The sequence below is a fragment of the Tachypleus tridentatus genome, chromosome 13, assembly GCF_004210375.1.
Source record: "Tachypleus tridentatus isolate NWPU-2018 chromosome 13, ASM421037v1, whole genome shotgun sequence".
Classification (NCBI taxonomy): Eukaryota; Metazoa; Arthropoda; class Merostomata; order Xiphosura; family Limulidae; genus Tachypleus; species Tachypleus tridentatus.
Genome location: NC_134837.1, coordinates 205,515,761 through 205,528,151, shown reverse-complemented (window position 1 = coordinate 205,528,151; position 12,391 = coordinate 205,515,761). Strand labels below are relative to the sequence as shown.

The window sequence follows — 12,391 nt, the reverse complement described above, 5'->3', positions numbered from 1 at the left end:
TTATATGGAAAAACGGCTCGTTTGGGTTGAGAAAATATTTTACATAGAAGAGCGAACAACGTTTCGACCTTCTTCGGTCATCGTCAGGTTCACCTTCTATGTAAACTATTTTCTCAACCCAAACGAGCCGTTTTTTGCATATAAATTTCTCAACAAGTGGGTTTCTCGACATCACTGGTTTGCCAAATACGGTTGATGTTTGCATTATAACAGTTTACTGACAGGTTGTTTGCTCTGATGATATCTATAGTTTCTGAATAGTCAATTTCTTTTTAGTTTTGGGTTTACGTAGGAAAAAATGTGTTTTTCTTATAGCAAAGACACATCGGGCTATCTACTGTATCCGCCGAGAGGAATCGAACCCCTGATTTTGGCATTGTAAATCCTTAGACTTACCGCTGTCCCAGCAGGGGACATATAGGAAAGGAATCTCATCCCAAAGTATCTTGTGACTCGTTTCACACTGATAACTGAAAGTCACCTCTACAAATGTGTCCTTGGTGTTCTTTTGTTTTGTTTCTCAGGCACTTAACGTTTGTTCCATGTGTTTCTTTCCACATCAACATGATATACTATATATGCCTTGTTTTTGTTCTTTTAATAGGGGTTCTTTCAGGTTAGGTAGTGAGATGTTAATTTTGTGTGATGGCCTGAATAAAATTTTTACATTACTGTTCAGCTTATAAAAAAGTCTGCAATTTCTGGCACAAATGGTTTTGTTTGTTTGTTTTTGAATTTCGCGCAAAGCTACACGAGGACTATCTGTGCTAGCCTTCAATAATTTAGCAGGGTATGACTAAATGGAAGGCAAATAGTCTTCATTACCCCCCGCAGACTCTTGGACTACTCTTTTATCAATGAATAGTAGGATTTACCTCACATAATAATGCCTCCACGGCTGAAAGGTGAGCATGCAAGATGTGACGGGGATTTGAACCCACGACCCTTAGATTACGAGTCGAGCACCCTAATCAGCTGGCCCAAGAATGAATGAAACAAATTTCTGTTTTGTGTTGTTAGTACGTGAAAGGTTAGAGCTAACATAACATTTTTCACTGTTTTGAAATTTGATACAAGCTTTATCTATGATAGCAGGGTTTAAACCTCTAAATAATGCTGCGTGTTTTAAAAGAGTTCAATAAATGTTCGTTGTGCGTTAAAGTTGTATAACACATCCATGTAGGCGAAGCAGGAATATATTTTCTGTGATAATAAACAATAATTAGTTATTTAATGCAAACAATATTCAGTGTACGAATAAACAGATTCACTGTGGTAAGTACAAAACAACTAAAAACACCATACATATAACATACACTCCACCACTATGTGAAACCCTACTTTGTTTATTAGATTTCTCCTTACCCACAGTTAGTAGTGAGGATTGTAAGCAAGACTTGAAGTGTGTAAAGTTATCAAGTGAGGCTCAGTCTCACAGCCCCATTGAGGTTGGGGGTACAGGGACCGCTAATTACTTATTTCAATCATTTAATGACTTCACAATGTATATTGACACAGAAAAGCAACTTAAGTGGTGGGATTGGCTGTTATATTATGAATATTAATCAAAGCCTAGTAAGTTCCATCTACATTCTGAGAGACACCAAACTTCCAAATCAAGATTTGTTGCCTCTGATTTCAATATGAAAACTTCGCGATTCCGATCTCACACCTTCGCATTCTGTTACAGCTTAGAAAATCAGAATATACGTTTATGTCAGCCAGCAGAGACTAAATTGCTGAAATTAGTATTTCATTAACTGTTGATGGTCACAGATAAAACTATATCGTGCAACAAACATAACTTCTCCTAGAACAAATTAATTTTTTATATTATTTAAAAACGTACCTCAAGGCCAAAAAGGTGAGTATTAAAGGAATAATTTCTTTTGTAAGATATCAGAGAATTCTCCAAACGTTGAACCACGATTTAATTTAAATTCAGCTTGATTCCAATGGTAACATGGCCTAGCGCGTTAAGGCGTGAGCTTCGTAATCTGAGGGTCGCGGGTTCGCGCCCGAGTTGCGCCAAACATGCTCGCCCTCCCAGCCGTGGGGGCGTTATAATGTGACGGTCAATCCCACTATTCGTTGATAAAAGAGTAGCCCAAGAGTTGGCGGTGGGTGGTGATGACTAGCTGCCTTCCCTCTAGTCTTATACTGTTAAATTAGGGATGGCTAGCACAGATAGTCCTCCAGTAGCGTTGTGCGAAACTAAAAAAACAAACAAACAAACAATTTCTAATTCTTAAAAATCACTAAGCGACTAGATTAGCAACTTAGTGATAGTTAGGTAAACAATGATTTATAAACATACAGAAATATTTTGTTGATATCGGAACGTACTACATGCCTGGATAGAACACTTGTCTGTCTTCTTCAGATATGATGAGTACTAAGTGATCCAAGGTTTATATATCGTTACGAAAATAATACGGATTAAATGTGACGGAAATGGAGTCAGCAGATGACAGGATATTGGTTGAGATCGAGTACACGAACGTTGAATATACTTTGCCAAATACGAAATTTATATGGAAAAACGGCTCGTTTGGGTTGAGAAAATATTTTACATAGAAGAGCGAACAACGTTTCGACCTTCTTCGGTCATCGTCAGGTTCACCTTCTATGTAAACTATTTTCTCAACCCAAACGAGCCGTTTTTGCATATAAATTTCTCAACAAGTGGGTTTCTCGACATCACTGGTTTGCCAAATACGGTTGATGTTTGCATTATAACAGTTTACTGACAGGTTGTTTGCTCTGATGATATCTATAGTTTCTGAATAGTCAATTTCTTTTTTAGTTTTGGGTTTACGTAGGAAAAAATGTGTTTTCTTATAGCAAAGACACATCGGGCTATCTACTGTATCCGCCGAGAGGAATCGAACCCCTGATTTTGGCATTGTAAATCCTTAGACTTACCGCTGTCCCAGCAGGGGACATATAGGAAAGGAATCTCATCCCAAAGTATCTTGTGACTCGTTTCACACTGATAACTGAAAGTCACCTCTACAAATGTGTCCTTGGTGTTCTTTTGTTTTGTTTCTCAGGCACTTAACGTTTGTTCCATGTGTTTCTTTCCACATCAACATGATATACTATACATGCCTTGTTTTTGTTCTTTTAATAGGGGTTCTTTCAGGTTAGGTAGTGAGATGTTAATTTTGTGTGATGGCCTGAATAAAATTTTTACATTACTGTTCAGCTTATAAAAAAGTCTGCAATTTCTGGCACAAATGGTTTTGTTTGTTTGTTTTTGAATTTCGCGCAAAGCTACACGAGGACTATCTGTGCTAGCCTTCAATAATTTAGCAGGGTATGACTAAATGGAAGGCAAATAGTCTTCATTACCCCCGCCGACTCTTGGACTACTCTTTTATCAATGAATAGTAGGATTTACCTCACATAATAATGCCTCCACGACTGAAAGGTGAGCATGCAAGATGTGACGGGGATTTGAACCCACGACCCTTAGATTACGAGTCGAGCACCCTAATCAGCTGGCCCAAGAATGAATGAAACAAATTTCTGTTTTGTGTTGTTAGTACGTGAAAGGTTAGAGCTAACATAACATTTTTCACTGTTTTGAAATTTGATACAAGCTTTATCTATGATAGCAGGGTTTAAACCTCTAAATAATGCTGCGTGTTTTAAAAGAGTTCAATAAATGTTCGTTGTGCGTTAAAGTTGTATAACACATCCATGTAGGCGAAGCAGGAATATATTTTCTGTGATAATAAACAATAATTAGTTATTTAATGCAAACAATATTCAGTGTACGAATAAACAGATTCACTGTGGTAAGTACAAAACAACTAAAACACCATACATATAACATACACTCCACCACTATGTGAAACCCTACTTTGTTTATTAGATTTCTCCTTACCCACAGTTAGTAGTGAGGATTGTAAGCAAGACTTGAAGTGTGTAAAGTTATCAAGTGAGGCTCAGTCTCACAGCCCCATTGAGGTTGGGGTACAGGGACCGCTAATTACTTATTTCAATCATTTAATGACTTCACAATGTATATTGACACAGAAAAGCAACTTAAGTGGTGGGATTGGCTGTTATATTATGAATATTAATCAAAGCCTAGTAAGTTCCATCTACATTCTGAGAGACACCAAACTTCCAAATCAAGATTTGTTGCCTCTGATTTCAATATGAAAACTTCGCGATTCCGATCTCACACCTTCGCATTCTGTTACAGCTTAGAAAATCAGAATATACGTTTATGTCAGCCAGCAGAGACTAAATTGCTGAAATTAGTATTTCATTAACTGTTGATGGTCACAGATAAAACTATATCGTGCAACAAACATAACTTCTCCTAGAACAAATTAATTTTTTATATTATTTAAAAACGTACCTCAAGGCCAAAAAGGTGAGTATTAAAGGAATAATTTCTTTTGTAAGATATCAGAGAATTCTCCAAACGTTGAACCACGATTTAATTTAAATTCAGCTTGATTCCAATGGTAACATGGCCTAGCGCGTTAAGGCGTGAGCTTCGTAATCTGAGGGTCGCGGGTTCGCGCCCGAGTTGCGCCAAACATGCTCGCCCTCCCAGCCGTGGGGGCGTTATAATGTGACGGTCAATCCCACTATTCGTTGATAAAAGAGTAGCCCAAGAGTTGGCGGTGGGTGGTGATGACTAGCTGCCTTCCCTCTAGTCTTACACTGTTAAATTATGGACGGCTAGCACAGATAGCCCTCGAGTAGCTTTGTGCGAAATTTCAAAAAAACAAACAAACCAAACAATCCAACGGTAAACAAAACTAACAAAATTACACTTCACTTTTTAGTATGAGATTTAAACTGACTTGGACTGGTATGTTTTCTGGCTTCTTTTACATTGACTTAGGAATTGTTTCCATCGTCTAAGCTTCCTGTACACTACATAATTCTGTGAATAGAAAGCTTACACAAGGTTCTTCGAAACAATGAAATCGTCCATACAGCGAGTTTCCTATGAAACACAAAACGCGAACGTGTCTTATCACATTGAAACCCCAGAATGTGCTCTATCTAAACCAAATTAATTACAGAACACTAGTGTTCATTTTATTAAATTCTACTAAATTAGTTATTGTGTGCGATTCGAAAAAGCAAAGTGTTTCAAAGAGAATATTCTTCAGATTTGTTTTGAAAAATCTTTACAACTTGAAGGTAAGAACAACTAAACGATCTATATTACGTTACAATTTAGAACACTTAATTAATAAGTTTAATTTTTAGAATATTACTAATAATCAAAACTGCCACGTTCAAACTCTGTCAACTTTTTAGCCTTTACCATATTTTTACCCAATGTAACACAGGAGATGTCAGTGGGAGATGTTGACAACGGTAATGCTTGAACACAAATGACTAAATTTCGTTATGTGTTTACCGATTAAGGCTTCGTTTCAGTATGATCTTAAACTTTTGACCAGCTAGTATTTAGGCTAATTTCATAGTGTTCACAGTTTCCCTATTAAGTGGTAAAAAAGATTTTTTTATTTTCCCTTTTCTTATTTTTATCTTTCGAAGCTCAACTCAAATAAGTGGTTGAGTCTAACAACACAAAATGCATATTTTGTTTTCTTTATGTTCATTGATCTTAATATTTTGACCAGCAGTGCATGTCCCCCGACGGGTCAGTAGCAAGTTTACATACCTACAATGCTATAATTCGGGGTTTGAATCCATGTTTTGGACAGAGTGCAGATAGCCCATTGTGTTGCTTTGCACGGAGAAAACCAACCTTCAATGTATCATATATTATTCTGGTAAGTCTGCAGACTTCTGCCGCTGAAAATTGGGTTTTAACTTTTACATTCTGCTTATTTAATTATATAGTCGAATTCTTATTTGAATTTTTCAACCCAGGGGATAAATCCACATTCAGTGTAATAAAAAGTACTTAGGAGGTATTTAATATCGGAAGAAATAATCATAAAACAGAACTTAAATACACATCAAGTTGGTAATTTCATAATAAAGAAATGCAGATCGAATTTTCATTTTGTACGGCGCTGACGTAAGAGAAAAATAAACTTAATTTCTCCTGTACGGATTGCTCTCTCCATTTTCTGTAATCTGTTTCAGTACAATACCACACATTAGGATACCTGCCTCTGTTCCTTGCGATGTATCGAGCTCCGGATTTTAGTGTTATAAGTCCGTAAAACTACTGTTGACCCACCAGACTTTTGCTGTAGTAACAATATTACTAATAGTAACACCATAACTTCATCACCAGTTATTTTTTTAATTAAATCAAAGTAAAACAAAATATTCGGGAAATATATGAATTTGATTAATTTATTTTTACATTTTAGGCCTAAAGAAAAACAAACTATTTCCATCGAGTTGAACTTATTTTTTTGTAAGTATTATAATAATGAAATGTTTTTTAAAATTCACATTAGTGCTATTTTCGTGTGCAAGTTCTACAGGGTGTTCGGAAAGTCCCTGTGCACTTATATATTTATTAACAGACATGTTTCAATATAGAACACAGGATGCAAATATGAATGACAATTATAAACAATGTTGAAAGTGACCCCCGTTGGCATCAACACAGGCTTGGATCGTTTTTTTGTTTCTAAACACCGCTATCAACTGCTGGCTTGAAATAGACTGAATAGACATATGATTACAAAACTGCACAGTGACTTTCCGAACACCCTGTATAAATCGATGACTTCAACGTATAAATGTAGTCCGCCATGTTGCAAGTCCTGTTTGATATAGTTTGTTTTGTTTTGAATTTTCGCACAAAGCTACTCGAGGGCTATCTATGCTAGCCGTCCCTAATTTTGCAGTGTAAGACTAGAGGGAAGGCAGCTAGTCATCACCACCCACCGCCAACTCTTGGGCTACTCTTACCAACGAAAGTGGGATTGACCGTAACATTATAACGCCCCCACGGCTGGGAGGGCGAGCATGTTTAGCGCGACTCGGATGCGAACCCGCGACCCTCAGATTACGAGCGCATGCCTTAACGCGCTCGGCCATGCCGGGCCGTTGCAAGTCCTTTAATCAATTAAAACCATTTCGCGACGGATCAAAGGTCATGTCATCGCTTTTTTTTACTTGCATTGAAATACTATTTTATGAATTTATGTCAATACGTTTGGAATAAAACTGTAGATTATAATTCAAATTTTAATATTGTAAATTAATTAATTAATTTAAAATTAAATATTAATAGAACACATCTAAATATAGATTTTAATGAGTCACATGGTATGTTGACTGCACCACTGTTAAAAATTAGATGTTTGTGATGTCAAAATACTAAGTCTATAGTTTCGTGCAAAATAGGAACTCAAATTACTAACATTACCAAGCTAGAATACAAAGTAAGAACCTCATATAGATTGTGTTATATTATGAAGTCTTACTCTGTTTAGAAACAAATTTCGGAGTTTGTTAACAGTGAATAAATCGATACACGGGAAGAATAAAGGTGTTTAGTGTTTTGATTGAATTTTGTTAAAATAGGCTACATTAAATTGTCCTAGTTATTCATCATGGCACAGTGTCAGGCAATAAGTGGATAAATTACGCGAACGTTAAAGCTAAGTACAGAAATGCCCCCCCCCAGTGACTCAATGGAATGTCTGTGAGGTTATAACACTAAAACAAGGGTTTCGATACCTGTTATTGGCACAGCACAAATTGCCCATTGTGTAGCTTTGGATTTAATGACCTGCAATGAGAGGTTTCGTTGTGACGCGGTGTTACATGCTATTAATTACATATTAGGCGAACAACTGAACCGTGAGGTTTTAACAGTTTGTCGAGCAACTACGTTACGGTTTAAAGAATGGCTTAAAAAGATGTCGTTAAACAAAACATTGTATAATTATTATTTTCGAGCCATATGGCTTATGACCCTCATCTGGTCACGTCGATAAATTTCATATATAATATATTAATTATAATATTCATATTATTATAACACCTTTTATAAAAGAAAGATCCATTACTCGCTTTTTATATAACTTAAATATATTATTTTCATATATTTTTTATTATTATTATGTTTTTCTGATAGAAAAATTTATATCATTTCTCTATAAATTGCTATTTGTGACATATGATATTGTGATGATTCTAAAAGCTGCGTGTGGCGGCAGTAATAGCTATCCGGTGGGAATCGAGGGGTCAGACAATATTAACACTAGTTTCCAAAGTGTAATAACATTTAGTATTGGTATTACTACAGCTTAATTTAGATAGACAAGTCAGTTTGAAGTTTCAAACAATAAGACGCAGTTTAAAAGTTTTTAAATTAAAGAATTATGATTAGCATGCGACTTTATTAGGTAGGTACATGTACGTACGAGACCTTACACAAATTACAGTAATATTAGTAATCGTAATGTTTAGGAGTGTAGTTTCACCTTTTGTAAACTGATTATAACGTAGAGAAATTTCAACAAAATGGTAGTGATAGTAATCGGTATAATTATAGGTTGATTTGCTATTTAACTTTTAAATATGCTTCGAAACGAGAAAAATAATTTTTAAAATCTATAACTTCCCTAAAGCTTTATTATGAAACACCGAATTATAATATAGGTGATTACTAACTTCAACCGAACCTCATGAATATTCTTACCATTTAAACAAATTTTTCAAATTTCACATACCAGATGTCACTATATAACGAATAAATTTATTCAATGGAGAAAAACAAAATGCTCTTGGTGAAATTATGCAAGCTTAGAACTTGGTAAAACTAAACTTACGGGAAATATACAGATCTGTAACTTAGTCATTTTTCACCCAGGATAGTCCTTATTTCAGTATTTTAACATGAAATATAAGGTTTCTCATTTTATCAAATTTAACTATGAGAAAATGTATGCAGTTTAATTTTTTTTCTCTTATTTGGCCTATGTAGTGTTTGATAGTTAATTACCCCATGTGACTAGTGGTGTATTGTCTAGATACCAAAGCTTTAGTGGGATTCTTAAGTGGTAGATGAATTATAACTTAATTGTTTATTGGTCAGTAACTATAGAAACCTTGTGATGCACAATGCAATTATGTTAACCTACTTGGCAAATCATACAGAGTGTGGGATATAAGAGGTTGAATTTAGTATCATACTGGACCAGTGAGAATATCTGTAAAACATTTACACTTTGAAAGTGAGCCAAGCCTGTTTAGGATGTTTTCTGGTATACACTCTTAAATGCACTGTTAGTGTCATAAAGATTGTGATACACAAAATACAGAGATATTCATGTAAGGGGAAATGTGATGTAAGATTAACAGTGTATTGGAAGCTGTATGAAGTATAGTTTCAGTTTGATAAATATCTTTAGTTGAGGTTGTATAATTGAAAAGATGTATGTGGGTGTGATGATTTTATTCAATTTTTGATTATTTATTCTTTTATATTTTCCTTTAGATCAACAAAAGGTGGAAATGTCTTTCATTCCTAAAGCACTAGTGCATAGCAGGCAAACTTACTTGGGATGGATTCATATTACTAAATGTCTTCTCACAGATCCTAGGGCCACAGAATTTCCAGAAAGTTCTACCAAACCATGGTTCAAGTGTCAACAGTTTAGATTTGTACATTCAAGTCTTTCATTTCACTTTGAAGATAAAGGCTCAGTTGATTCCACTTTTAGTTTTGCTGACTATGATGTTATAGGGTTTGATCTTGATCACACAATAGCAAAGTACAAGCTATTACCAACATTTGAGCTTGTATGGAAAATCATGGCAGATTTTCTAGTTAAGAATCGAAATTACCCCCCATCATTGTACCAAACTTCAGTTGTGTCAACTGATTTTCTTTTTAAAGGACTTGTTGTTGACAAAGCTAGGGGAAACTTTTTGAAACTTTCTCGTGACCATTCAATTGTACGAGCCTCGCATGGAACCAGAAGAATGACCAGTGGTGAAATTAGACACATCTATGGCACCCATCAGATGTGGGAACCGGTTGTGAATCTTGCCGATCAGATGTGTTATCAGAATAAACATCAACCTTTTTTTGTTTTAAAGATAATTTTGTTGTTGCCCCTGTACTAACATGTGCTCAGATAGTTGATACTATAGACAGAGAACACGGAAAGTCAAGTACTAATTATAATTTTTGGAAGGATGTTTATGATAGCTTTAAGTACATGTTTCAACCAGGTGCATTTACAAAACAGTTAGGAAGATATTTCCCAGCTATTCAGCAAGACATTAGTACATATGTTAATCCTTGTGACAGTACTTTAAGAAAATGGTTGGACGAGTTACACTCTGTAAAGAAAACTTACCTGTTGACTGGCTCGAATGTTGACTATGCCTCTTATTTGGCAGAGTTTTGTCTTGGTCCGAGGTGGAAAGATAAATTTGATTTGATTATTACATGTGCACATAAGCCAGGATTTTTTATTGCAAATTGTCCATTCTTCACTTTGAATGGAATAAATGAGATATCAGTGGTAAAAGGCAGCCTTCAACCAGGAAGAATTTACTCTCAGGGAAATTGGCAAGAATTGTATATGTTCTTTGCTGAACTTGTTGGTAAATGCAAACCAAAGATACTGTACATTGGAGATTCTGTAACGGAAGACATGTATGCACCGTCTAAATTCACAAGCTGCAAGTCTGTAGCTGTAGTTCAGGAAATCATTTCTGAAGAATCTCCTGGACCTCTGACATCTGAAATGTGGGGGTCATATTTCTTAGATTGTTTTTCTGATGGAGAAAAGTTTGAGAATACTTTATGGGCTGATTTAATTATGAAACATAGTCAGATTGCAATTCCAGACTTGGAAAGTATAACTTCTTTTCCTGTTGATCATAGATATCCTTCTTTTGAAAATGGCTCAAATGGGTTTTTCCCCAAACTTCCAAAAATATTTTGAAATTTTATTACATAACTGTGGTTTTTAGCACTGACACATGGTTATGCCTTAATTATGTTGCTTCATAATTTTTTGATTCATGAACTGATGTAAATTTGACATTGGCTTATTATCTCCTAAATACTGTTGTTGTTGTTTATAAGAGTTTCAGAAAATAACTTGTGGATGATGAGATTCCATTTGATCCTTCAAAGCTGTCCCTGTTCACTTGCCCCTGAAAATAAGTAAACCTATCATTTATTTTAAAGAAATTATTAATTCCTCTTAAAATTTTGTAAAGTACTGATGACAAGCAACTCATTTCATAAGCTGCTTGCCATGTTAGAGAGATAAAACTGTTCAATAGAGCCTTGTCTGTTTTCCACATCTAACTTTTGTTCTCTCATCCCATTGTCTTCAGAATATAAAGCCAAAAGAAATTAGAGGCCTTTCTCATATTGACCCTTGAATAATTATATAAATTTCAATAAAAATTACAGTTTTTTCCAAGATAAAACAAGTTAGAACTTCACTGATCTCCATAACTTAACCCTTTTATTTCTGTGATCATCTTTGTTGGTCTTCTCAGAACCTCTTCCAATTACTCAAAATCCCTTAAGAAAAAATGGAAACCTAAACTGTACACATTAGTCCAAATGAAGCCTAACTGATGATTAATCAAGAGAGACAATGACTATTTTGGTTGTTAATCAATGTCGTTAAATGAACCCTAAAATTCTAGTCGTTAACTATTAGAAGCACAGTACTACTTTGATGGATTGAGAGACTTATCCATTCATGCCAAGATTATTACTGAATGGTTACCATCTGTATTATGGTAATCCATATTATCATAACCCATACACTTCATGTTGCACTTGTTATAATTAAAAGTATTTATTCCTCTAGCTTACCAGTTAATCCAAGCCATTCTGTAGTAGTACATCAACATCCTTACTGGCTAGAAACACCCAAGAAGATAATATCATTGACAAACTTTGCTAGTTAGGCCCTAATCAATTAGTAATGTAAATATCAAAAAGTCAAAGCAGAAACTCCTGAATCATTCCATTAGTAACTAAATCCTTTTGATTTCTCCCATTCAACCACCTAGTAATCCAAGACTTAAGTCTATATGAACATTATGTTCTTGGCTAATTTTCTGTATGGTATCCTATCAAAAGTTTTTTGACAATCCAAGTACACCAAGTCCACACCATTTCCATTGACCAGAAAAGTAACTTGAAAACTTGGTGTATGGTAGTAAAAGATTATCTCTCTTTGTTGATTCCTCCTCCAGACATCCATCATCACAGAAATAAAATTAAATGACATAATTTCAAGGGCAACTGATCATCTTCTTTAAGAATAGTAGTAATGTTAGCAAATCTCCAGTTCTTCAGCCATCTTCATATTGTCTGTTGGCCCAGTAGTAACGTTAAACTCTTGTAGAAATCTGACAGATAAATCTTTATGATTCACTCTAATATTTCCAGTAAGGGTCTATTGGTTTTCTTCTTCTTTAACATCCC

The 12,391-nt window shown here is 35.0% G+C and overlaps 1 protein-coding gene across 1 annotated transcript; it reads left to right on the top strand.

Annotated features, from left to right (window-relative positions):
• Positions 1 to 9,435: 9,435 nt before the first annotated feature.
• Positions 9,436 to 11,248, top strand: Nt5a (5' nucleotidase A). Its single transcript, XM_076484719.1, is given in 2 exon segments — positions 9,436 to 10,012; positions 10,015 to 11,248. Coding segments are annotated over 2 exon segments (1,443 nt in total). The 3' UTR covers positions 10,881 to 11,248.
• The last annotated feature ends 1,143 nt before the right edge of the window (positions 11,249 to 12,391 follow it).